The sequence below is a fragment of the Aulostomus chinensis genome, chromosome 19 (assembly GCF_037954235.1).
Source record: "Aulostomus chinensis isolate RoL2024-O1b breed Wild chromosome 19, RoL_Achi_v1.0, whole genome shotgun sequence".
In the NCBI taxonomy this organism is placed as follows: domain Eukaryota; kingdom Metazoa; phylum Chordata; class Actinopteri; order Syngnathiformes; family Aulostomidae; genus Aulostomus; species Aulostomus chinensis.
The window spans coordinates 3,094,893-3,120,509 of NC_141338.1; the positions used below are offsets into that span (position 1 = coordinate 3,094,893).

Here is a 25,617-nt window from a genome sequence, read left to right on the forward strand (position 1 = left end):
CGCCGGCGTGCCCGTCAGGAGGGCTTGAACTGCCAGCTCAGAGATTAATGGACAACACACTCGACCTCCAGTGCCACATTTTCACTTCCTTGTTGAGAATTGGATAATGAACATGAAGCTAAGCAGTTAAGCTAACGGTCAGCTAGCTACCCCCCCATCATAGTTAAAACCCCTGTCAAACTGGCCTAAAAAAACCCACTAACGTTCACATATGATGAGGGATCATGACGATCAACAACATACCTAAAATGGAGGCGATGAAAACTTATTAGCTTGGCAGGACATTTCAGCCATTCTTAAACTTTTTTTGTTTTTGGCCTTCACAGCCTCAAATTGAACTCATTGGCGTTGGAGAAGCAACCTCACATCATTCAGTGTGCGTTGAGTTTGAAACCTGGAGCAAAAGACATAAAACAGAGTGGGTTTAACATGATAAGAAGGCATTAAAGAACTTTCTAAACTGATAAAGTTCTCCCAAGCCTGCAGAAATTAGTTATGGCCGCGAGGCAACACGGTGTGTTTAATTGCACCTGTGTTTTTCTTCCTGTGACATTTTTGTTAATCTTTACAAAAACGAAGTGCGAAAACGACTGCCAGGAAATGGTCTGGCCCATTACGTCCCATAAAACTTTAAATATATTGTTCCTACACTTCCTTGTTTGCTTATTAGTGATCAGAACAGATTCTCCAAACCTCGACGGAGCCACTCTACCTGTTTCCCACCGCCTCCAGTCTTCATGTGAAGCTAAGCTAACCACTTGTTGGCAGCGGCTGTAACATTTAAATAAACAGACATGAGAGTGATATTGATCTTCTCATCTAACTTGCCAAGAAGGCAATTAAGCCTTACAGAATTTAAAATAGTTCCTTTTTAAAGTTCGTCAACCCACATATTTCCCTTCTGTTCAGCCCCCCCCCCCCCGCCCCCCCTAAAGCCCTTCACTACTTAAGAAAGGCTCTTTTGTGGTGGTCCTGGCCGCCATCGACATGCCTACAGACGTCCCCCTCATAATAGCCAGCTGTGAAAGGTTCAGCAGATCAGCCTCTAATGGTATTCACAAGTTTAGTGCATGTAACAGCATTTTGGCGCCACTTAAAAGAACCAACAGAGAAGCTTAATGGAACCTCTTTGGGAAAATCTAAGCTGTGGCAATGTCTAATTTGATATTGGACAGTGCCGAGAATGTTCACGGTTCAGGTTTTTTTGAGGTGTACCACTGACCGCCATCCTTCAGAACTCATTGTGCACCTCGTAGTCGCGTTGCTTCTGCTTTTGCTTCTGTGCTGAGAATTCCGAGTTTGCATCTAGTACCTGAAAGAACTTCTGGGGTTTCTTCGTGGGGGGGGGGGGGGGGGGGTTGCAGTAATCGCCCGAACAATAGAAGCAAATGGGGACCGAGGTCCAACCGTAAAAAAGAGAAGAGAGGAAAAATAAATGAACTGTCATTGTGTTTATCATCATGTTGATACTTATTTTGGGGGTGTTTTTAGTGTGCCACAGTTTGGGAATCATGGGTTGAAGCTAAACTGCACTGTTGGTGGAGGTACACAACGGCAAGGTAGTAATACTACTTCATCAGATACTGTCGAGAGAATCACACGTGGAAACTTGTTGGAACTCTGAATAACCAAATCAGACAAAACATTGTGTCGACTCTCATAAAGTTAGTGGATGTTTCTTTGTCTTACCAGTTAAAAGGAAAATAAAAAGTATAAAAGTACGAACCTTTAATTCAATGGAGGATAATTGATTTAGAGGCCTGCTGTATGGTTGCCACGCTGTTTATTAGTGTAGTGGAAGTCGCCGTGATCCCAGTGAAGCTGCTGTGGGAATTGTGTATTATTTCAAGCTTATTCCAGGGTTTTCGTTGCAAAATACAGCTTGTGTTTCCCCCTGCACATAAACCTGATGTCAGTTCTGATTATACTATTTGATTATGTTTTGTTTCCTTATCAGAGTATCATTTAACACAAAAACAAAGCCTGTAATTGGTGTTTCGACAGACCGCGGCGGCTTCGGTGCGGACCTGCTGCTGAGTCTCAGGATGTTGGAGATGTTTCAGGCACCACACAAATTCCCCGGTGGACTAAATGGATCACTTTAGCTTCCTTTTCGGTCACACCTGTATTTGCTTCTTGACCAGACACCAGTTAGTCCACCCTGTTCAACCCGCAGCGCTGCATCCGTGCGCCGTTAGCGGAGAGTTCTGCAATCCTGCTAATGTAGAGCTATTGAACCGGTCGTTAACTAAGCTGAGTGCTCCTCTCTCTCTGGATGATGGCCGTTAAAGGCCTCGGTAGAGCTCAGTAAAAGGGAAGCAGCTCAGCCATTAGTTGATTATCTCCAGCCTGATGGATGCGCGTCATACTTGAATTTGCTGCTGACAGCAGCAGAAGACGCCTGGGAGTGACGCTTGTTGGGTTTCTTCGGTCGGTTCTGAGAAGGCCGATCACTTCCATGCAGCATGGAATGCATTGATGATTTAGTTTTAGATGTTTTATTCAGGGTAGTTCACATGTCTACTGTGACGAAAGGGCCTTTGAGATCCCGCTTAAAATATATGAAAGCAGCAGAAATGTATCTACCTTTTCAGCCACTGTGGGGCAGCAGAGCAAGTTTTTTTTGACACGGCGAACTTGTCGGGAGATCCCGAGGTCTCGAATGTGACCAAAAAGTCGTCCGTGCTTAGTAGCAGCAGTTGTTCTTTTAGTGGTCAACAAATGTTTTGATATGCCAGTCAAAGTTACCGTTGTATCTCAGGGAAAGCAGTTGTGTCTGATTCTAGAAGAAATCTCTGGTTAATTTTAATTTATTTCACAAGGAATGTGAAGGCAAGTTACATTCATGCAGGCAAAGACTGTTTTGGAGAAGAAGAAGAAAATTAAAGCTGCAAGCAGCGTTGTTAGGGCCTGAGCCCCCGCGCGGCCTACGGCCGCGTCCTTGACACCGGCCCGAATCCAACGGTGTAATCGGCAAATCCCTAGGCCTTGTAGTTTAGAAGATACGAGCCTCAGTGCGCTGCACAGTGTGAGTGCAGAGCTGAGAGCTGGCCCTTTAAGAGCCCCTCCCTTCTCTGCTCGCTCTCTGCCATCTCTGTCAGAGTGGAGAGCAGAGGAGGATTTGGCAGTTTTACTGACAAACACAGTCATAACTCTGCATATGTTGGTCAAAAGTGTAATGTAAAGAAATCAGTTCGTAGAGTTTTTTCTCAGGAATTCAATGGTGTGTTTTCTGAAGGTGTGAGTGTTTTAGTTTAGAAGCTACAAGTGTTTGTTTGAGAGTATGTACATGAGGGCAGAGAAGTGCCAATTGTGGTTTCCATGACTACAGTAAACAAATCTCTGCCATCTCTGTCAGAGCTGAGAGCAGAGCTGAGAGCAGAGCTGCCAGCTGGCCCATTAAGAACCCCTCCCCCGCTGCACTTTCTTTGATCTGTGCTAGAGTGGAGAGAGTGGAGGATTAAGAGAAATGTAGTGTGTAAAAGCTGAATAACTCGGCCTACGTTGGTGGAAAGTAACACAAAATACCATATTTTTGTAGGGATTTTTGTCAGGAATACAGTGATATGTTTTTAAAAGCTGTGCGATGTATGGTATAGACGTGAGAAGCATTTGTTCGAGAGTATGTACCATGAGAGGACACGGCCTCCCCATTGACTTCCATTGTAAGCGTGAAACGTGTCTCCCCCACTTTGAGGGCTTATAAAATCCGAACCGAGCGCGTAGTATATTATTCTTACTGAACTTTTAATCAGCACAGTTGGGAGAGTAATGTGTGAAAGTTTGGAAGCCCTGGCATTTACGGTTTAGGAGGAGATAGATTTTGTTCGGGGAGTAAAAAAAGTCCTGATTTTGACAGTTTTGTCCAATTTGTGGACATTCTGTTGGAGATAGGTGAGGGGTCAGAGTGTAAGAATTGTTCGTCTTGATGAGACGAGTCCAACGGTGTTGGTCCCATGTCTGTGGGAGTTTTGTGTGAGGAGTTATAGCGCGCGAAATTAAAAAAAATTATCTTTTTTTTGTGTGGCTCCCTAGGTGGCGCTATAGACTTTTGTGGCGTTTTTGTTTTTGATTAGTGAATGTTGAGACATACCGAACGATTGTGCCGAAATTCAGCGAATTTCATGCATGTTCAGGGGGTCAAATTAGATTATGCGCGTTATGCGCATTATGCGCATATAGCGCGCACTCATTGAGAGCAAGAACAGTATAATACCAGGTTTTGAATGGGTGTGTATGTGAAAACTGGCTCCGGGCCGTCTGACCCAGTTGCCTCATGGGTGTTGGGGGGGCCTGGGACACTGTTTAGTGTGTGTTTTTAGTGTTTTTAGTGCTGCTAATGTGTTGCTCTGCCGAGCAAACATAATAGGGTCTTCGCCAGAAGTACCTTCTGGCTCAGGCCCTAAAAAGTGTATTTGATCACTGCTAACACTTCCCATCCATTACCAGTCACTGTGCTAAGCTAACTTGCGGGCAGCTGGTCTCTCTGGGTCTCAGCTGCAGCTCAGCAACAGTTCCATCTGCAAGCTGACACAATGGTGCAGGGTCTGCCTGCGTTTCATAGGTTGATCTCCCTCCAACGCACCTGCTACCTAAGTCCCAAGCGCAAAGGCGTCCAGGAAATCACCATGTCGGAGCGTGGTTGCGCCTCCATGAAAAAACGGCCCCAAGTCCCCCCTTTTTTTTCATAATATACGATGCACATCCAAGGTGTTTCATTGTGTTTGACATTATTCAACCTTACCGCAGGGACCCACATTATGTCAAATAAAGGATGCAGACATCAGTGTCCTTTTTTTTTTTTTTTTTATGAACATGTGAAAGCGTTTAACGCGTTCTCCAGGTGCAGCAGCTCATCAGTCTCCGGTTTAGATGGAAAATACCAGCGAGAGGAGGATGCTCCTCCGTCAGGAGATGGTATGGTTTTGTGATTTGGACTCATCATGGCAGGTTTCTTCTCTCTCGGCAGGCCGTGAGCAGCGAGGGGGGACTCTTCCATCATTTGGATTTAATTGGAGCGTTTATCTTCACCAGAAGGTTCCACACGAGAGGTCAGTGGTGGTGTTTCTGTATCAGCTGCAGGTCCACACGCTTAAATGTCCTCTACATCCTTTTGTCCACATGTGAGTCCACTATAGAGACTTTCCTCTGGAGGCTAACAAAACAAGCACACGCGTGGTTTCCTGTTTTTCTTCTATTGATATTATTGGGGTTCCTGTCGGTGCGATTGTTCCGGGCAGGTGTTACCTAACTTCACTCCTTTGAATCGGGGCTTCACAACTGCAGAGGCACGAAACTTTGTAAATGAGTGAAGTTCTTGAGGTGGAGGGAGTTGGTCGAGACAGATTTTTAAAAAAAGAAACTTGGGAATACCCTCAACTTTTGGTCTCCATGACTCACATTTACAAAATGTCGGTGCCCACAGTTCCCATAATGCAACTGATTTAAGAACACTAACCCACTGAAAAGTCACTGTTTGGTGGAGCCGTTAACTCATAGGCATCTGAAATGGGACCTGGACTGCTTGTGTTTGAAAAGCTTGTAAAATCCTGATTTAAGTGTAACTCGCTACAAAATCGTTCAAATGAGTGAAGGAGAGAAGAAAGTACAATGTTCCCCTCTGAAATGGAAATACTTAGGGACCTTAGAATAGTAATAAATCTACCAGAAAATCCAGGAGAATAAAACGGGACGTGTTTAAGAGCGCTCTGGTAGTTCAACCAGTAAAGGGGACATTTTCAGCCGCTGAGGCGGTGAACCTGAATTTCTCATATTTTACAGACATCCAGACATCCTCTTATCATACGAGTTCCATCTCATCAATGAAAACAAAATAGACGTCTTGTCGGGGATCTATTTTTGTCAGTGTCTTAGTCATGGAACAAAGGTTGGTGCTGACCAGCGTTAGTCATGAACACTAGCTGTGTTTACAGAGCAAAGCCTGACTAACGGTTGAAGACGCCCACCCGTATTGCATCTGCACGTTCCAGGTCGGAGTTTCCTTCCGGGAGTTGACCTGAAGCTCTTTGTCTTTTTTTTTTTTTTTTAAACTGTCACATTTTGAGTGTTTTCTTGCTAAATCACTGCTCCGTGGCGTAACTCTCTCTGGAAGCTTGGGAATCAAAGGTTATCACGCCGTTTGCTGCTGTGTGTGTGTAGCAGAACTCCAGTCAGTGCGATTAAAGCTGCAGTGCGGAACCTTTGTCTCCCTCTTCTGGCAGTGAGAGTTATTACAAGCAACAGCTGAACTGCTCATGTCTCAGTCTGCTGAGTTCCTCCTGTCGTGGCAGTAAAACGGCGGATAAATGGTTTTGAGTGTGAAATGACTTGTTTCCCCACCAGAGTTGTACCCCGTTGGTCTGATAACGCTTGGAATAGCGGCGCGATGAAGGATTTATCCACGTGAAAGGGTCGTTCATGCTGCTTCTCACACACACACACACACACACACACACACGCACACACACACACACACACACACACACACACACACACACACACAGGCACAAATGTCTCCCAACACTCCCCGACATAAAAAATCCCTAAGTTTCCTTTTCCTTTCTACTACTGCTTGACTCGTCGTGTGACTCCTCGCCACGCATGTGTGACAGCCATGTCGACGCATCGGACTGACGCTGAAACGACGTGTGCGACAGCTTCAAGTTCACGGCGTGTTTTCATTGTCCGTCACGCTGACTCTGTAAAGCCGTCTGGTATATTTATGTGGATGGAGTAGGAAGTCGGGGGTGTTTGCGGAGGCGTAGGGGGGCATGTTTATCCAAAATGGAGGAAAACAATGGAATGAGAGATATTGAGCGGGGACCACCTGTGAAGGTCATTTCAAAGTGGAAAGCCCCTGCTAGGATAATAAACACAGTCATCGTTTGTCACGTTGATCCTAAAATAGGGAGACTTCATGTCAGCAAAGCAGTTAGAGCTTTGGAGCTCAGACGCTTTGTATCTGGATGTCAGTGCCTCTCCATGTCCTCTCAGCTTTTACCCAAGGATGTCCTAATTCAAGTGACTTTTTTTTTTTTTTTTTTTTTTCACCTAAACTTTCGTGACCAGTGAGGACGGGCAAACATCAGCCTGTCGTTGCAGGTTGTTGTTTCTTTGTCCTGCTGGATTGACTGGACTGCACCTGGTTGTCAGTCCATCAGTCGTGTATTTGCTCCACGATATGGTAGGAAAACACCCTCATAGTTCCATTAACTCGAGAAAGTTCTATCTCCTGTGGCGGGCCTTTTTTTTGGGGGGGGGGGGGGGGTAAAAAAATCAGAATTAAATTGATCCCGTGCAGTGGAAACGAAGGTAGATCCTTCAAGTGTTCCGAGTTCCTGGGGAAAGTTCCTGCGGTGGAAAGGGGGTTTAATTCATTCTAGAAATGTGATCTGTTTATGTAAAGGCTGCATTTGTGTCTGCAGGACACAGCGGTGATGTCCGTAACCACGGCGTGACATGGACAGGGACATTCATCTCTTTGTCCAACGGTGAAAGAACTTGCACATCTCACTTTACTCCCCCGAAACCACTCCGACAATACCAACACGCTTCTTCATTTCTCAGCTTCCCATGTCGTCTTTATGTCCTCGCTGTCTCCTTTACTTTCGGCGTCACCCCTCATTTGTCTCCATCTCTCGTCTCCTCACCTCCCACACATGCTGCTGAACGTGTTTTGCCAATAGCCTGAGAGCCGGGATGATATCACTTGATACTTCTATTATTCGAAACTGGAGAGAGTCCGGTGCCAACTCCTGGCTCCCCTCTTGTTTCTCCCCGGTGCTTACTTTTGATTTGGAGTGGAGTATCAGGTTAAGCTCTGAGTGCCCACATCAGCTTTGGCTGTGCCCCCGGGGGCGTTTGGATAAAGAAGCTTGCGAGGTCTCAGTTTGCAGGGGAGTTTGTGTTTTGTGCTGTAGTGGGAAACTCAGCAGGTCAGAGCCACAGGGAACTTGGGATTAACCTGCACTCATCCCGAGCACAAAACACAGTGGGAACAATGCTTTCAGGCCCTCACAGATCAAATACCTTCCAACCAAGCTCAACACACCGACTGATTTCCTGCTCTGGAAAACAGAAGCAGAGGGATTTGAAGTGGCAGGACTTTTCTCCTGCACCCCCCCACGTTTATGGATCCCGAGGCTATTTGCAGGCTAAGGTGGGGCTGGAAATGGTTAAGCATAATGGAGACAGTGTTGGACCTGAGGGCCCCAGCTCTGGAGTTCCAACAGTGGGAAACACAGAGCTGGGGGGGCTCCTCAGGCTCCTCAGGCTCCCCAGTCAATCAGCAGTCAGAGGAAATAGGTGTGAAGAATGTAGACCCCTAATTTCTTTAAGTGATGTTTCACTTCGGTGAATATTTGAAAAATATGTCACCCGGCTGAACTCTCAGGGTTTACTTGATCGAAGTGAGCAAAACGAAACGGCTGAAGGCAGGCAAGCTGGTGACGGTCAGTGACGGTCGCTTCAGACCGGAACTTTTCTGTTTATGTTTTGAGACCCCGATCTTGCCGGAACATCAGTTTGAAAGTTTGTAAATGGACTTTTGTCGTTGCTAGTCGTCAGCGCTCGTTAGCTTCGAGCTAAAAACCTGCGGCTGGCAGTTCCTCAGTTCTGAGGTCAAGAGGAAGTCACACAGGAGGATAAATTGAATTTGTGAGGTGGACACATGGAGCGCGTGGATGGATGATGTAACGATTGTAGTCGATATAAAAATACACATTTTCTCTTTAGATTGTCTGGTTTTGTTTGTGTTTTGTCTACATGCAGCTCAGCGTGCACTCATGTTGTTGTTACCTAAAGCCAAGCTAACGCAGCTTTACACAAACACTAGCAGCCCCTGGGGGTGGGCGGGTTGGTGGTGGGGGTGTCTTTCAGTGCCTTTTAGCTAAAACGTGTTGAGGGTAAATCTTGAGGTGTGTGTCTGCCACCACCACCACCACCCCAAGTGTGTTGTTGTGTTACGATTCCAGGAGAGTAATGTGGCCCCCAGCTTGATCTTATCTTTTTTCTGTTGTTGTTCCTTGACCACTTTAATCCTCAGCTCAAACAGCACGAGCTGATACTCGACTGCTGCCGGACAAACCAGGGACAGGGGAAACACAAAAAAAACGTTGTGGCCAACAGCACAGAGCGATCTTTTCACGAGCTGGTGAAAGCCTCCCTGGCCGCCGCTGCCCGGCCGGCCACCCACTTTGAAGCTGCTGATGTGTCAGATGGTCTTTGTTTTCCATCACCCTCATAACCTTTGTGGCGTAGGCTCGCCATACGAAGGGTGTTATCGTCAATATGGGCAGAGGAGGGATTGTTGACCTCCGCCTTTCTGCCCAGACCCACAGCTGGGGAACGATCCCGCCCCTCCTCCTGGAGCGACTCTGCCCCACCTCACCACCAAAACCAGGCTGACAGTCCGATGGGCTAAACAGATGTTTGAAGGGGGAAAAGAGTCGAGATCAAATGGAGGTGTGTGTGCTCTGTGCAGCCAGGTGCATCTGCTCATACACACACTGCTCTGCCGTGTTTTTCTTATGTTGTATGTATGTTTTAGGAGTAAAAAAGGCACCTGGGAGAGATGAACCTGCTTCCTTTTCACCCACACACTACTTGTTTCTCCACAACTCCCCTGTTGGCGGTGTTACGAGTCTTCGGCGACCATCGTGTTCGCTCCCCACCTCTCGCAGGTGTGCTCCTCGACCACCGCCAGCTGCTCAGCACACAGCTCTGCACGCCATTATTCCTCCTTCCTCCCTCTCGCGCTCCCACGCTCCCGTCTTACTTCCCCTGGACCTCAGTGTTAGGATTTCCTTACCTCAACACATCCGTGTGTTTATGCTTCCCCAGAAAGTTAATAAATTAGCAAATAGAGATAACACTCCCACACTTCAGCCGCGGCCGACCGCAGAGGAGTGGTTAAAGATGATGAGGCGTGAACTGGCTCCTCTCTGACTTTAGGTCAAACAGAATGGATTCATTTAAGCTTTGTTTCGCCTCTCTGCAAGATCAAGACCAGCAGATAACTCTTAAAACGCGTGTTTTCTTAATGGAGTTCTGATCGTGTAACTCTAGTTCTTGCCATTCCAGACCTTAACATCCTGAAAAGGTTTATTGAAGAAGTTCTCCAGGTTCCTACGCATGTAGATGCATGTCATCCTGGGTGAATTTAAGCCGTTGGATCTCGTTGACATCCGACTGCAGGGGATTTTAACTTGGAAAAGGTTTTTGACTACTTCTGAAGGTTTTAGTGTGAAGGCAACTTCCTTTACAGGAAAATATGGTTCATTTTCTCAAAATAAGTTACTAAACACGTTTTTTTTTTTTTTTTTTTTTTTGCCATCTGTGCAGAAACATAAATATTAAAAGGTTTCAAACAACACCTAGTCTGTGATTTAGAAAATATATGGTGCTGGCTACACGCAGGCCTTTGCCATGTGTGTTACACATCTGTGTCCATGTGCTTGTTGATGGGTCTTAGGCAGCCGTGGCCTTGAAGTGGCCAGATGCTCGTAGCTGCTCCCTCTGTGGGATCCCGCCTGAGCTCAGAGAAGCAGTGGAGGCTTCCCGACACCCATCTGTCCCCGCAAAACCTGCTTTTTGACTGCGTGGTTTCATCGGAGGTGAGCAGAAATGTCTGGCATCTCCCAAAAATACTTGCCTCCACGTTTGTTTTTAAAGTGTTTACCTGCATCAGACTTCCAGCTGCCATCACCATTTTCCTCAACTGGAAAGTCCATAAATTTTCTCCATCCGTGCATCTGCGTCTTCCATCTCTTCCTTGCGCGTCTCGTCCGCTGCCATCTTTTTCTTTGGGGGGCTTTTAAAGCCTCCTCAGGGCGGCTGGGGAGAAAAGTGATGTAAGATGCCGGCGCAGCTCTGATTGAAAACACGTGGAGATGAAGAACAAACCCCTCATTGAGATATTTGAAGCACGTCCTGGAATCATCTGGATCGAAAATAAAACATTTGGTTTCTTTAGTACAAATCAGTTCCTGGTTTTTACCTCAACATCCACCTGCCAGGTGACCTTTGGCTTTTTGTGCTGCATGATGCAATCAGATGACAAAACTCATCATCAGCCCAGAAGATTAGACAGTAAAACGTCCATCCATCCATCCATCCATTTTTTTTCCACTTATCCTGATTAAGGGTGGTGGGGGTGGAGCCTATCCCAGCAGCCTTCCCCCTGGACAGGTCACCAGTCCATGGCAGGGCCAACACATAGAGACAGACCACCATTGGCTCTCCCAGCCACGCCTACGGTCAATTTAGAGTCTGGATTAACCTGGTCCCTCTTGATGTCTTTGGACTGTGGAGGAAGCTGGAGTACCAGAGAGAACCCAGCAGGAACAGGGAGAACATGGAGACTCACCCAGAAAGACCCTGTGCTGCAGCCGGGGCTCCACCCACAACCTTCTTACTGTGAGGCGACAGTGCTGACCACTGCTCCACCCTGCCGCCTACAGTAAAATGTGTCACTAATGTGTAAAAGATTACTTGATGGCTTTTTTATTGAAAACTTTGAAGTTATTTGGTTGTATGTTGGTTTTATGACACATTATCCTCGTTAAAAATTACTTTTTTTCCCTATTACTTATAAAGTAATTGAAAATATGACTAATCCTGATAACTTCAGCTTTTCTGGTAGTTGTGTTCGCTCCTCCAAATGGTGAGGACCCCCACCGGGGGCGTTTCAGCAGCACGAGACCATGCTGGGTTGGCAAACCCACCTGAATCTGTGTGGTTACACAAGAACAACAGACGCACTGGAAGGATCTCTGCCTGTCCGGCTTTCACTTGCTGTTGATTTGGCTATTTTCTTTTCTTTTAAAATCAAGCTTTTTTTAAAACCTGTGGTCATCTGCAGCATCAAATGTCCTCTGACGTCGGGCCTGGCTCCACCCCTCAGGCCGTGATGTTGTAGCGGAGGCCTGATGGAGAGTTTTATTATGACGGTTGATCAGATGTCGTAATGTCGTTTTCTGGGTCTGACTTCAAGCGCTGGCTTGGTCTGCTCTGTTCAGTGTCATGTGACGTGTCGGGGGGGGGGGGGTCGCATGATTTGATTAGGTCCATTTCTGTCACACAGTCGACGGTCTTAGGACTGCTTACATGTACACATAATTATTTAAAGCTGAGTGAAAATTTCTGGAGTCATCCTTTAACTGGCGCTTTACAACTCGCTTTTAAAATTACTGGCAATTTTCTTTAGTTAAATATTTGCTGAACTGTCAGGAATCCTGTGTTGTTGTTTTTTTCCATGTCTAAGACCAAACCAGTAATAAATGCAAGTTAACTACTCAAGAGACATCTATTGTGATTAAAACAAGGCCTCTGAAACCAAAGTCGGAAAACCTTTCATGTTTATAAGCCTCTCCATAAAACACGGACATCCTCACCCCGGCTGAAGTGGAGCTGTTATCAGCCTGTTTTCACTCTGCTCTGCGTCAGACTCGTCCTCCCTCCTCAGATCCACATGATACTATTGAACGGGTTCTGACAGGGAAAGATGAATGGCCCTGGAATCCGTGTGAACGAAGCTTTAGCGTGTCTGCCTTGAACACGTGCGCCTCTACGACCGGGGCTGCTGTGGATCTCTCCGCTGCTCGTCCGATCCGGGGGTCTTTGATGTGACGGGTCTGTACTGTGTCCGAGTTCCTGCGGCTGTTAAGAGAAATCTCCCAGAGCATCTTCGCCCCCGGCCTCAGTAGCAGAACGGCTGGCTTTCCATCAGCCCGCCAGACGACGTGTAGTCAGCCTGTCAGATCTGTATCGCCATCTCCAAATCGCAAACATGATGCGCGTCAGCTCGCGTTTCTCACGGTCGGGTCGGGGCTGGGAAGAGGTGGGCGATTGTTTCAGAAGCGACTGACAGCTCCCCAGGAAATCCCTCCCATACGACATCCACCGTCATAACTTTACCAACACAAAGCGCACTCCTGACAGCATCCAATACCTGTTTGCCGTTTGGTTTGTACAGCCGATGACCAGCTTGGCGAGGGCCGGATCACGCCAAAAGTGATCTCACAGCACCTCACAAAGCAGCACTAGAACCCAAGACCCAACATTCCCTCACGAGCGAACACCTGGCAATGGTGGCGACTAAAAAAACAACAACCAAAACTGCCCTTCAACAGGTGGAAAGATTAGAGCAGAACCTCAGGGTCAATGTGGGCGGCCGTCTGCCTCGAACGACTTGGGTGGAGAGAGAGAGAGAGAGAAAGTGAAAGGAAGTGAGAGGAAGATGGAGGCAGTTTCAGTCTTCTGTGCTCTGTCAGCAGAGGAAGGGCAGAGTTGTTGTGGCGGCCATGTTTGTTGTCGTTATGTGACTAAGCCGAACTGGTATTTTTGTGATATTCTAGACACGCTGGGAACAAACTCTGGGAAAAATTTGTGTTGCTTTAAAACGGCTCATTAACCTCTTCCCATCTGATCCGGGGCAGACATGTGAGAGTGAGTCACCAGGTTTTATTGGGAGTGGGTCAAAGGAGAAGTTTATTAGGTTCAGGGTACAAACAGCTGCCAGGAGAGAACTCGGGTCCATTCAGACTGATAAGAAAGGCCTCTTCCTCAGGGCTTCCACGCTGCCTACAAGCGCGGCCTCTCCGCTTCTCTTCCTGTTTGAGTCGGCCCCCTTTTTCCGTCTTCATATGGAACTCATTTGTCTTTCCTGTGTGAGGGAACACAAAAGTCTTGACAAACGTTGTTGCTGAATGCTGCTGTAAGCAAACCTGTCACACTTTGCTCCCTTCAGCCGGGAAAGTAATCTATTACTTAGATGGTGGCGCATCTGCTCTGTCAATCTGTCACCTAGGCAACCTGGCAGCTCTGTACTCTGGCCGTCAGATGTTTGTTGTTGACTAAGAGGGATGTAAAAGGATCTGTGTGTGTTTGGCAACCAGCATCTGCAGCAGCTCTGTGTGTGTGTGTGTGTGTGTGTGTGTGTGTGTGTGTGTGCACGTGCGCGCGCAACTTTCATTTTTACGAAGTGTAACTCTCATTTAGGCACATTAATAAGCTGTTGGCCTTAGCTGATTGAAAGGGTGCCGAGAACAATGAAAACAGAGTGAGAAGGTGAGAGAAACTGAGATGGGGAGTGAGAGAGAGAGAGCGAGCGAGAGAGAGCGAGAGACCCTCTGCAGTTCCAGCTCTTGTTATTTTAACCCAGATTCAGCACTGAAATATGGCCACCATGTGGACCCTCTCAAGAAGTGTGGCTCCAGTGTGGAGTTAGCCAATCAGGGGAAGCCTGCCAGCCCAGGAGGAGGGACATAGGGAGGGACCGGGATCCCAGAGTCCAGAGAGGCATTAAAGTGTGTGAGCAGCGGAGGAGAGTTGAACCACATCTCCAGGAGAGCTGGACTATCCACAGACCGATGGAGACAGGTCGGACGATTGCCTTCTTCTCGATTGCTCTGCGTTTGCTCTCTCGAGGTTCCAGCGTTGCCTCGGCAGGAGGGACGACTGATGTAAATGTGATATGAATGTTATGTTGTAGCTCTGAATCTCGACATCGCTGTGGCGTCGCCAGGCTACAGGATGCTGAGCAGATGTGCAGGAGTGTTAGGAAAGGCTGGCTCCTTCGCTTGTGGAAAAGCTGACTGCGCCGTCCTTTGTTATTGACTGCTATTATGACATTAGAGTCTGCCATGTTTCCTTAAATAATGACAAGGCCAGGAATTATTCTGTCTCCCTGCACGGGAGCAACATAATAACACAAAGTCAGATGTCGGGTCCTCACATGGGCTCCCACAGGTGCTGGAAACCCTTGAAAACTATTGAATTTCAAGATTTGAAAAGTGCTTGACACTGTTCCTGTTGCTTTCACGCTAACTTTGCGGTAAGTGAGACATTTTTAGATTTGTTGGGGGTTTAATTTTTAACCCTTGCATACCCACCGCAAACTCACTTCTTGTCTTTTTATCAAGGGGGGGGCGGGGGCGGCGGCACCGGGGGTCCTTTAGGGGGACGGAAGGTGAATTTTGAGAGTTCAGAGTGTGAATTGTCTGGCACACGATGATTCAAGTATGTGTCACCATTGTGATAAGCTATTACAGCTCATAAGATGTTGCAGCAGTCACTTGTTTTAACCATTTCTTGACCACTGGAGAATTGGGAAATGGTCCAAAAAAAAATCCCTAAGTTTGACATGAAGACCCTAGAAACAGTCGTCCTGTGATTTGATGTAATTGGTATGGATTTGCAGAGCGCAGTCAAACCTGAAATTGTACCTTGGAACTGCTTGAAAGGTGCCTGAATTATACTCCAGCATAGTGGTAGGAACCCTGACACGGTCTACTTTGGGCTTTGTTGTAGAGGATTGATGGTCTTAGCTAAAACAGAGCTTATATTTGTGACCGGGCTCAACTCGTCGCCTCCTGCGTTCTCCTTCAGTAGCTGCAGGGGCTTCTCCGCCTAACAGCCCCTCCCAGATTACAAGAAGCCACTTTTGTTGCACAGTTGCTTGGCGGTTGGGTCACTCCAGGCCGGAGAGGTGGGCTGCCCCGCTCACGAGCTCTCCGTAAACCTTTTTTTCTTTCCTTCAGCTCCAAACAAACATTCTCCATGGTGACGTGTAACTCCAGTGATGGCATGTCCATAGATATGTAGATTGTTTCCTGTCAGTGGTGGCGTGGAACGGCGTTTCCTGCTGTTTTGTTGGTTTGACAAGAGAAAGGCTGAGTGGACACTTAGAACAAGAGTTGTGGGCTTTTATTTCACAGTGTTGACGCGTCTGAATGCGTGTCAACAAATGGCATTCCTCTTTAACGGATTACTGATGTAGGGCTGCCATTGATCAGTTGGGCTATAAGATATCAGAGGGAAGCGAAGAGAGCCCTTGCTGATTTTGTAAAGGCCAAATTCAACAGAGGCACAGCGAAGGGGCTGTGTTTCTTACAAACAAGACATTTGTATTTACATTTCCTTTCTGTTAAAAGAGTTGTCAAGTGAATTATTCATTTTTTTTTTTTTCCGTCCTACAATGTGAGTGCACTCTCGCCCGCCTTTAGATGAGCTTTGCTGCATTTCTTGGCACAGTCCAGCCCCTGTTGATCACTGGATTAGCATGAAGCTATTGGCAGGACTACTGAGTAACCTGTGTGCAGAGAAAGAACCTCCCAAACAAAGGACGCCACAGCACTCGCAGAAAAGCTCTATGGGGTGTCGGTAACTAGGGCTGTTCTCAGCGGACTCTCTCTGTCCTGGTACTGGATATTGTGCATGGCCCAATGCTGAGCACTGATTCAATACCAGTGTTTGAACGATAAGCCGCATACCTCACTCAATGGGTCTACATGGACGGTGGTAGCGAAGCTGCAGTGACGGCTCAGTAAGCCATTTTTAATTGGACCGCTTTCATTGTCCCGGACAGTTTACTGGCAGGAGCACGTCCACCTCTGGAACGGTAGGGGGCGGCACGGCTCTCTCCAACTGCCTTCAGCCAGACTTTTTTCCATCGGACCTTTTGTGCCACCTTCCACACGCGTATGTTTACACATGTTTTAAATGTCCAGTTGTCAGTCAGACCAACACAAGAATTCAATGTTGGAAAACACTGAATTGTAAATGTTCGGTTCTAAATGTGTCACACGGGGACTTCGGGTGGTCCACTTCTGATTGGACACCAGGACTGAACAGGACCTCATAGTTTGGATATGATCTTCTCCATTGTTCTGCCAGGCGTGTAGTTTCGGTTAGAGGTCACGTGACTCTTGTCAGTACGGCAGTGTACTTTGGGATATGGTCATGAAGGTGATTTGAATTGGAAGTCATTAAACACTTCAAGAAAGAACTTGAAAGCCCCAACTGTTGAGACACTCCCGTCATCTCAAGCTGTGGGCCGTTGCCTCACACTTTGGGGGAGCTTGTGTCAGATGGCAGGGTGTCATGGAGGTGTGTGCGCGCATAGGGATTAGCGCAGGGGTCAGTGGGGTGGGTGCCGTCTGAGGGCCGTAAACTCCTCTGTGTATGTAAACCGAGCCTGGAATAATCCTGGGTCTCCGCCGTGGTTACTCAGGGAGAATAAAAGACATCATAAATCCAGCTCACAAATATAGACTAGCAGGCTTCTCTCTGTGTTGGGAAACTCCTGTTTGAGATAACTGCCCAAGTCTGTCTGGGACCGGCTGGCAGACGTCTGGGCAGACGCTGTGAAAAATAGCAGGACATTAATAGAAGTAGCCCCCGTTCAAGCCAGACAAATCAAGACCTGCAGGTAGGTACTGTGTACCCAACACACACGTGATAGGCATATGCTGCCAAGTGAGGTCAAAGGTTAAGTGTCCAGGTCTTGCTCAGCTTGGTGTCTGTCCAGCTGGTTCGAATTGTTTCAGCTCCAAAGTGATTTCCAGCAGTACCCCTGTCAGTGAGGAATTAGTCTTTGCAACCGGCCAACAAACGTTTGACCCTGGAGCTGCTGCAGCCTCACGTCAAACCTCATCAAAGCACCTCTGGGACTCTGCTGGAATCAACGGTCTTTGCTTGGGAGGAGCTGGAGGAGTTTTGAAACATCGCTGAGTGGTCACAGTGAGGCAGTGTGATTCATAAAATTAATTTTGGTCCACAGAGGCGACTGTCTGTGCCTGTTCTTATGATCTCATCTGTTTTACACAGTCCAAACACACTGTAACGCGCAGACACACACACACTCACACACACACACTGGTCCGCAAGAGACCACAGATCTGGGTCAAAGAAAAAGAGGGGGAAAAAAGAGGACTGTTGTTGAGATCTCAACGGGATGACAAAGATCAAAGTTTGTGTAACACTCCTCGTCACTCACTCACAGACCTCAAAGGGACGCCAGCGCCTCCCGTGCCCTCGCTGTGAGGGCACACTGGGGGCTGACTGATGGAAACCTCACAGTGCGGGCGGCACACGTGTCAACGGCGGCCCCTGGCTCCCTCTGCTGCCCCGCCAAGCTCTGGTTAGACTCCCAAGAGGCAGCAGGGAAGGAAAAAATAACAGGACTCAAAGACGAGAAACAACTGTCAGTTTTGACCAAGCTCTGGATTAATAACGTGAACACAAAGAACCGTATAATTAAAAGTTCTGTGGTATCTCAACTGGAGTGATTTAATGCGTGTCCTGCTCGAATCCGCTCAGACTTTTCAGACTTTAAAGAGAATTTGAGTTGAACCCCTGGACGAATCCCAGGGATTTCAATAGGGGGCACTTTTCTGTCATCATAAAAAGTATTTTGCATTCACGAGCGCTTTGAAAGTGGGGAAGTTCCAACCTCTGAGTTTGGGGAACACCCTGTGGAACTCCACCAAGAGCTCCGAGAAGTAGGTTTGACGTCACCGGACATGGCGGCGTTTGTGGCAGTGGATGAGAAATGTACGTGTGCTGTTAAACCCTAAGTCTCGTTCTTGTTAATTGAGGTCGTACTCATGAGCACAGGCGCTCGTGCTGTGATTCTTCTTCGTCATGTTGTTACTTGTATCCAGACCCTTCAATAAATCCCTTTTTATTTAATTATGTCAGACAAACTGGCAGGAGCTCGCCCATAACTCGTACGTTAATGATCCATCTTTTTCGTGGCCCCCATGATTCCTGCACACAAGACACTTTTCTGCAATATGATACAGATGTCCTTTTATCTTTTTAGGCAAAATAAATGATGTGTGGTGGACACAAACTGTAACAAACGGACAAGTTAGACTTGTTTTTAATAACTGTAACTATAAATTAGCTGTGTCTTCAGGCATCAGTGTGATTTCTCCCCCCCCCTCTTCTCTCAAATGTCGCTGAAGTGTGTGGCGGGTTTTTATCTTTACTACAGGCTCATCTGCTGTGTAATCTCAGTAAACTTCAACAAAAACACTAATTATCTCCCGGGGGATTTTGCACAACAAAGTCGTTGGCGTGTTTGGAGTAGCGGTCCTTTTTTTTTTTTTTATAAACTGCTTCAACGGCCGTCTGAGACAAACGCTTTGATTGAAACGAAACAAAACAGAAAGCCCTCGTATCGTTGTTGTCCACTTTGACAAATCTGCCTCTCGTTATTTGAAGTGTCAGCTGCTTCTTTATGGACCATCTGCTGCTTCCTGGTTGCGCTGTCACTGACTCTGCAGTGCTGCCGCGGAGGTTATCAGTGGTCATGTGACAGCCGGACGGCCGTTATGTTATCAGTCATCGGGTGACCTTGGGTCAGCTGTGTGGGCCGCTTGATGAGGGGCCTCTGGCTTGTTTTTTTTTTTTTAATTCTCTGTGTGTCTGCATCCGCTTCTCATTCCGTTGTTTCCGCGTCTGTTTGAACGCGGTGAGGAAGACGAGCGCATAAACGGTTTCTTTAATTTTACGGCCTGCAGTCACGAGGAACCACTGGAGGACACGAAGAGTCACAAATCATCCAACACAAACACTCAGAACAAATGAGGCCCACTTCAAACGGCACTCTACACAACTCATTAGCCCTAAAGATGGACTCCTTCCTCCCCTCTCTGCTCCCCTCCACTCTCTCCTCACTTGACATTTTTACTCTTCCAAATAAAACCAACTACTGTCCATCTTGGCCCCTGGGGATTACACATGCAATTAACTCTGCTGTTCTGTCTCTGTTTTATCTCATAGGTGTGTCTGATGTGACGCCAGCTGGCTGGCTCAGGGAACACCGCTTCAATACAATGTAGACACCAAAAAACCAGACAGAATCAGAGTCTGAAGACCGAGCCGAGAGAAGGAGGGCGAGTTTGAGGAGGAGGAACAACAGCTGTGCTTAGAAACAACAGAAGATAAGAAGGAGAAGAAACAGAGAGAAGGAAGCAGCAGACGGTAAATCATTGACGAGAACCTTTTGAGTGCAGCGGTGTCACCTACATTTTCTTGTGACGCGTTCACTCGCTCTCACATCTCCACCGGGGAAGGAGCACGAAGAAAACTTTTTCAACTTTCAGCCACGTTGAAAACCTGAACCGAGGGACACTCCAGCTGCCGTCAGCATGTGCCATGTCATTGTCACCTGCCGCTCTATGCTGTGGACTCTGCTGAGCATCGTGGCCGCATTTGGTGAGCTCATCGCCTTCATGAGCACTGACTGGCTGGTGGGATTCCCCCGCACCCCCGATACCGTCTTCGGCCACCATGGCACCACCACGGCCGGAGAGGCCTACAGGCCCACTTTGGGCATCTACGGCCGCTGTATAAAACTGCCCCATCTGCAGAGAGGAATTCTATGTGGACCGTACGCCGTACACTTTGGGGAGATCGCCAGCGGGTTCTGGCAGGCTACTTCTATCTTCCTGGCGGCGGGGATCCTGCTGCTGTGTGCCGTGGCGTTCATCTCGGTGTTCACCATGTGTTTCCAAAGCATCATGAAGAAGAGCATCTTCAATGTGTGTGGGCTGCTGCAAGGAATTGCAGGTGAGATGCGGACAAGATGTCAAACACACACACACACACATGTGTGTGTGTGTGTGTGTGTGTGTGTATATAACTGAAAACATTACAGATTTGAATGAGGATTGTTTTATTTTCCTAAGTATTTGGATTGACGGGGACTAAAATCCTCTTCATCATTCCATTGTTGAGCAAGAACGTTCGGGCCCACAAAAGAATAAACTGCTTCAATACAACCACGCAGGCTGTTGTCCATGTCAACGTCTGCCCAGTTAAAGTGCAACTTTTTGCCAGGGACAGACTCCGAATGTTATTATCAATCTCTGACGTCATCATAGAAGAGATCCCTCCAGAGACAGGGGTTCACTGACGAACTATGAACCGTGGGGGACACCGTTTTTCTTCAGGTGTCAGGCTTCTCCTATTCTGACACAGACCTCATTCTGGTCCAGATGTTCCCTTCTGACATGATGTTCTGAAACATGCAGCTTATGGGCTGTCGTGTTTTCACAAGTTTCCCAACCATCTTGGCTCAGAGTTCAGGATGTCTTTGTCTCCCAAACGTCATCTGCGAAAGGTTTGCAAAGTGTTGCGCATTTTGCAACTCAGTCTTGTTAGCTTGTCGCCTAGCCAGCTAGCAAACTGAGGTAATTTCGTGTAGCAAACAAACTAGATATGATGATGGCACTTTTGGAAGAAACTGATCAACTAGTACCTTTTTTTATTTAAAACTGTTATTGTTATTGGCTACATCGCCCTAGCCCCGTTTATGGGTGTGGCTACAACCACAGTACACACTTCTAAGGCAACCCCAAAGCAATATTACTTGCTGCTTCAGAGATCGAATGTGTGTACAATGTTAGTGTGCAATGTGCTGTTGACGTTGCACCAGCACAAGAAGGGCATGCGTGTTTCGCGCACTGATCCAAACTGTTGAGAGGAATTTTGAACTCTCATTGTTCCTGCTCATTCCTGTGGCATCCACCACTCATCAAGGTAAATGAAAGCTTCAGCTGAGCACATTCATCACGAGGACCAGACTGATGTCTGACTCTCCTTCGGTGAACTTTTACCCGCGCGGTTCCGACCTTTTAAAAAGACACGGCTTCTTCTTTCCGCTCTCAGAGCCGTCACTCAGCTAACACCCAAGCTGTCCTGACCGCCCATGTGGCCAAAATAAGTTGACCACGCATGCGTATCTCTGTTTGTGTGTGAAGGGTGTGTGTGCTGTGTCTACGGTTGTGTGTCTGAGGCCTAAACTCTGGCCACTTTGACTCACTGTGGTGACTTATGGAAGGGTGGAGGCCATGAGATCATGCAGACACAGCCTGAAGCTCTCAGCTCCGGTGATTATGGCTGTCCTCCCCCACAGTTGTTTATCTGGTGAAATGTTTGTTTAGGATGCCATAGATGTTATTGTTCGTGTTCAGTTACATTATCTTCTTGGATCAGACTAAAGCTGAATATGTTACGACGTCTGGTTTAGTGATGTGGCGATTTATATTGTTGTCGATGTCTTTGCGTGCCGAGCCTCAAATATCTCTGGGTGTATTCAGTATTTGTGGGCGATGTTGCAAATCCCTGCGAAAGATTCTTTAATGAATTCTCTTTCATGAGGGCATCAATGTGATGATGTGTCTTGAAAGGAATTTAATTAGCTTGACTGCGCAAACACTCCCCGCCCCTTTCGAAAGGGTTGCAGCGGGATGCTAATTCCACGATGGAGTCAACGTCTCAAATCAACTTTTTAGCTGCTTCATAGCTGCGCAAGAGGAGGAATTCTTCCCCGCTGGGAGGGTGCGCCAACATGTTCCGGTGCTGTTCCACAAAAAGGCTCCTTCCATACTAACATGGCAAGCAAAACATACAAAATCAATCGCTGGAGGTCAGTGATGATAATCTGGCAGGCTGTCCTGAATAAGGTGGCGACAGATGGATGACACCAGGTAGTGATTCGAATTCTGGAGGAGGTGGAGCATTAAATCGACAAAACACATTGCTTTGTTACCAAAATAATCAAACGACTGTACGTTATCAAAGTCCAACCCATGACTGAAGACACACGCTTACGTGACCAAGCACACACACACACACACACACACACACACACACACACACACAAGCTCCATGTTGGACTTTCCTCCTGGAATCTGAGCTGAAACCATTTATATCGAGTTGCAGCTGTGGCATATTAAGCGATGTTTTTTGTGCTGTGAGTTGAATTAACAGGACTTGTTGAGAGCGGCACCGTCCAGCAGTTTGTGATCTGTACATGTGACAAAAGGCTGCAGAATCTCCATTGTGTCATGAACGTGCACGCAGGTCCACAGCGCAATCAAATGAGGGGACTGAGAAAAGAGTTTGCTTGAACTATGGATGAAAAAGCGTTTGTATCACATACCTGCCGTTACTATGGTCCACTTCTATTCAAGCCGATATTGGATTTTGTCTCCGATAGCAACATTGACGTTTGATTGCTGTGGGTTTCGAGAATTAGATCAGCAGAAAGGGAAGAGCTTGTTTCCCTGAGGCTTGAAATCATTTTTCTTACAAATACAATTTTTTCCTCTCTGACATTAAGAGGAGACATTCTCTGTTTTATAAAAACCACGCAGGAAACCAGTGAGGTTGAAATAAGTAAATAACAATAAAATGACTAGTTATCTTCTTACCACAACACACAACCCAGCTTAGTGTTACTGATTACTCGTAATTATTGTATGTATTAAGAACAGGCCACGTTCCTCTGACATCATGTTCAGAGTGTGAGACTAGAAGGCTGGATGACGCTACGCTACTTCTATGTTTCAGGCTGTAACCTTACAAATCATTGTAACCCATAGCTTCCTGGTTGAACAGTAACTGAAAGATGAGGCAACATATTTGGTAACCCACATCTAATCTTAGCACTTAGCCACTTCCTGGCTAACATGGCCGCTGGTTTTGTTACTTGTTACGATAGGAAAAGTATGTGACGCATATCACTGTGTATGTACAGATTACATCCAATCAAAAGGTGTGTTCCAGGAGGTTCAAGAGCTTGAGCGGTTTTGTTTGCATAAAGAAGCTAACAAGACATGCTAGCGTTCGAGGAAGTGGGCTAAAATCACATGTGTGGAGAAATTCAAAACAGTACAGTAAATGAATATGACACATTAATATGGATTCCAGACAGTAAAATCTCACATAATTTTAACTTACCGCTAAATTTTTTACATCATTTAATGATGCAGCCGTATGTGGAAGCTATTAAGCTGTTGAATGATTACGTTAGCTGTTGGCTAAAGGTAGCTAACAGTTTATCAAACATGTCTCCATTCAAGTATGGCCTGATGTCCCCACAGGTTGTTTTTTTTTATTATCCACTGTTTTTTTACATTGCTGGTCAACTGGACGTGATGAATACATTTATGTAGATTTTTGCCTGGAATACAGCAGCATTGTAGCTTCACACCATGAGTTTCGGGGAAGATGACATCCATGAGAGTATGGTCTATTAGGACCAAGCTATCATGTGAGAGGGTCATTTTCCAGCTGAAATGTGAACTTGTCAGCACTCGCAGACAGCTTGGCCTCCTCGCGCATATTCATATTTCTACGTGTGGCTGTCAGAGGTACCGTAATGTTACATAACTTATTTCACTGTCTTTGCAAAGTGTTTGAAATCCGAGCCCCGTGCAATAAAAATGGAGAAACGCACCCCTGAGTGTTCTCATGGTGGAGAGGATGAGGAAGAGGAAAGGGAGCTTCAAACAGCTGAGGAGGCGGGAGAGTTTCCTTTGTGCCTTCTTCACCTAGGGGCCAATGACCTTTCACTCATTTCAACCACAGGAAGGGATAAGACCCGGCATAGCGCCTGGTGACATGTTGTTTCTTCAAGTTTGTTTTTGTCATGTCAACCGTCTTTCCATGAGGCCTGTGAATGATATCACTCTCACCGATAGCAACCACCGGCACCACTACACAGACTCTCAACTAATCACTCTTTCCACGATGCGTGCCGACCCTCCGGTAATGAGAGAACTTGAGCCAGACGGCAGATGTTTGGGGAAGTGATTGACCTCAGATGGGGGAGATTGCGATGCCAGAGATGATCACGTCATTGGACTGGAGGGGCTCCAGACCTTATTAAGCTAATCTTCTCAGGCACTGATGTCACCCCTGTGTGACACACTTTCTGATGGTCACTTAGATGCCATTGAACTGACGGTCAGTTTATGCTCAGGTGGTTTTAACATTCAGCGGAAGGTAAATCTATCCACTCGTTGTTACGCCGTCAAATGGCTAAAACAGAGGGTCAGCTGGGTAAACTTTATATCCCCTAAAAACGTTGTCCGCCATCGAGACGGCGTGCAGTGAATTCCCTGTCCACGTATCGAGGTGCCCTCGCTGCTCATTATCACCCGTGTTGAATTCTGCCCAGAAGGATCGGGAGACAAGTCGACAAACACTCGATTGTAAAGCTGTCTCGAGCTCTCGAGAGCTCAACGTCAAACGCTTTTATGACCAACCGTAAACTTTCCTTCCAGCCGCGAGTCGCTGAGCTCATCGCAGGTTTGACTGTTGACCGTGACGGAACCCTTATACAGGAGCCCAGGGAAAACAAAAACCGTCTCCCATAAATTGGAGCTGCGTTACCGTTTGATGATGATTCTCTCATAAGACGTTACGCTCGAGTGGAAAGCAGAACTTCCAGCTGTGCCTGACGGTGGGAAATGTGACATGAAGTGTGAAGGTGTAAAATACAAGCGTACAGAGGCCTGGGGTGGACATGGAGAGAAAGAACTATGTATATTTTATGGCCTCAGGATACAACAACGTTCACCTTTCCCTTGATTGAGTGATTCTTGGGTCACAGGATATAATTTTTCAGATATAATAATAAATACTTTTTTTTTTAAAGCGAGGGAACACATTATTTACTCGATTTCAACTCTTTTTTTTCCCATTTGCGGCTTCACGGTTACAGTTTACTTTGGGTGAATGAAATAAAAGTACAACGCCTTACTCTTATCAGAGCTGCTGGTGATTGAGGATACCGTTGCGGCTGCAGAAGCTCTTCAGTTGGGACACATCACTCCTAAATTCGGGACTGGCTGTTCCAGCAGGAGACAAAAACAAATCTCTCGCTGCCTCACTTGCACATCTTAATCTCCCCACTCTGGCGAGAATTTCCTTTTGCCCTCTTGCTGTCTCTTCATGTGGATTTCAAAGGTGGACCAACTTCTTTTGTTTTCCTGGAAAGGAGAGTGGGGGGTGGGGGGGGGTGGGGGTGCTCCAGAT

The 25,617-nt window shown here is 46.9% G+C and overlaps 1 protein-coding gene across 6 annotated transcripts in view; it reads left to right on the forward strand.

The window, feature by feature from the left end:
- lhfpl2a (LHFPL tetraspan subfamily member 2a) overlaps positions 1–25,617 on the forward strand; it is a 45,344-nt gene that overhangs the window by 15,444 nt on the left and 4,283 nt on the right. For 4 of the 6 annotated variants that reach the window (XM_086187936.1, XM_086187935.1, XM_086187937.1 and 1 more), the window contains exons 2-3: positions 4,970–5,051; positions 19,570–20,358. In XM_086187936.1, coding sequence (XP_086044062.1) covers positions 19,938–20,358 — 421 coding nt within the window. In that variant the 5' untranslated portion in view covers positions 4,970–5,051; positions 19,570–19,937. Of the gene's footprint in view, positions 1–4,969; positions 5,052–14,314; positions 14,380–19,569; positions 20,359–25,617 lie in introns of those variants that run through there. The other 2 variants (XM_086187940.1, XM_086187939.1) reach the window with 2 other exon arrangements.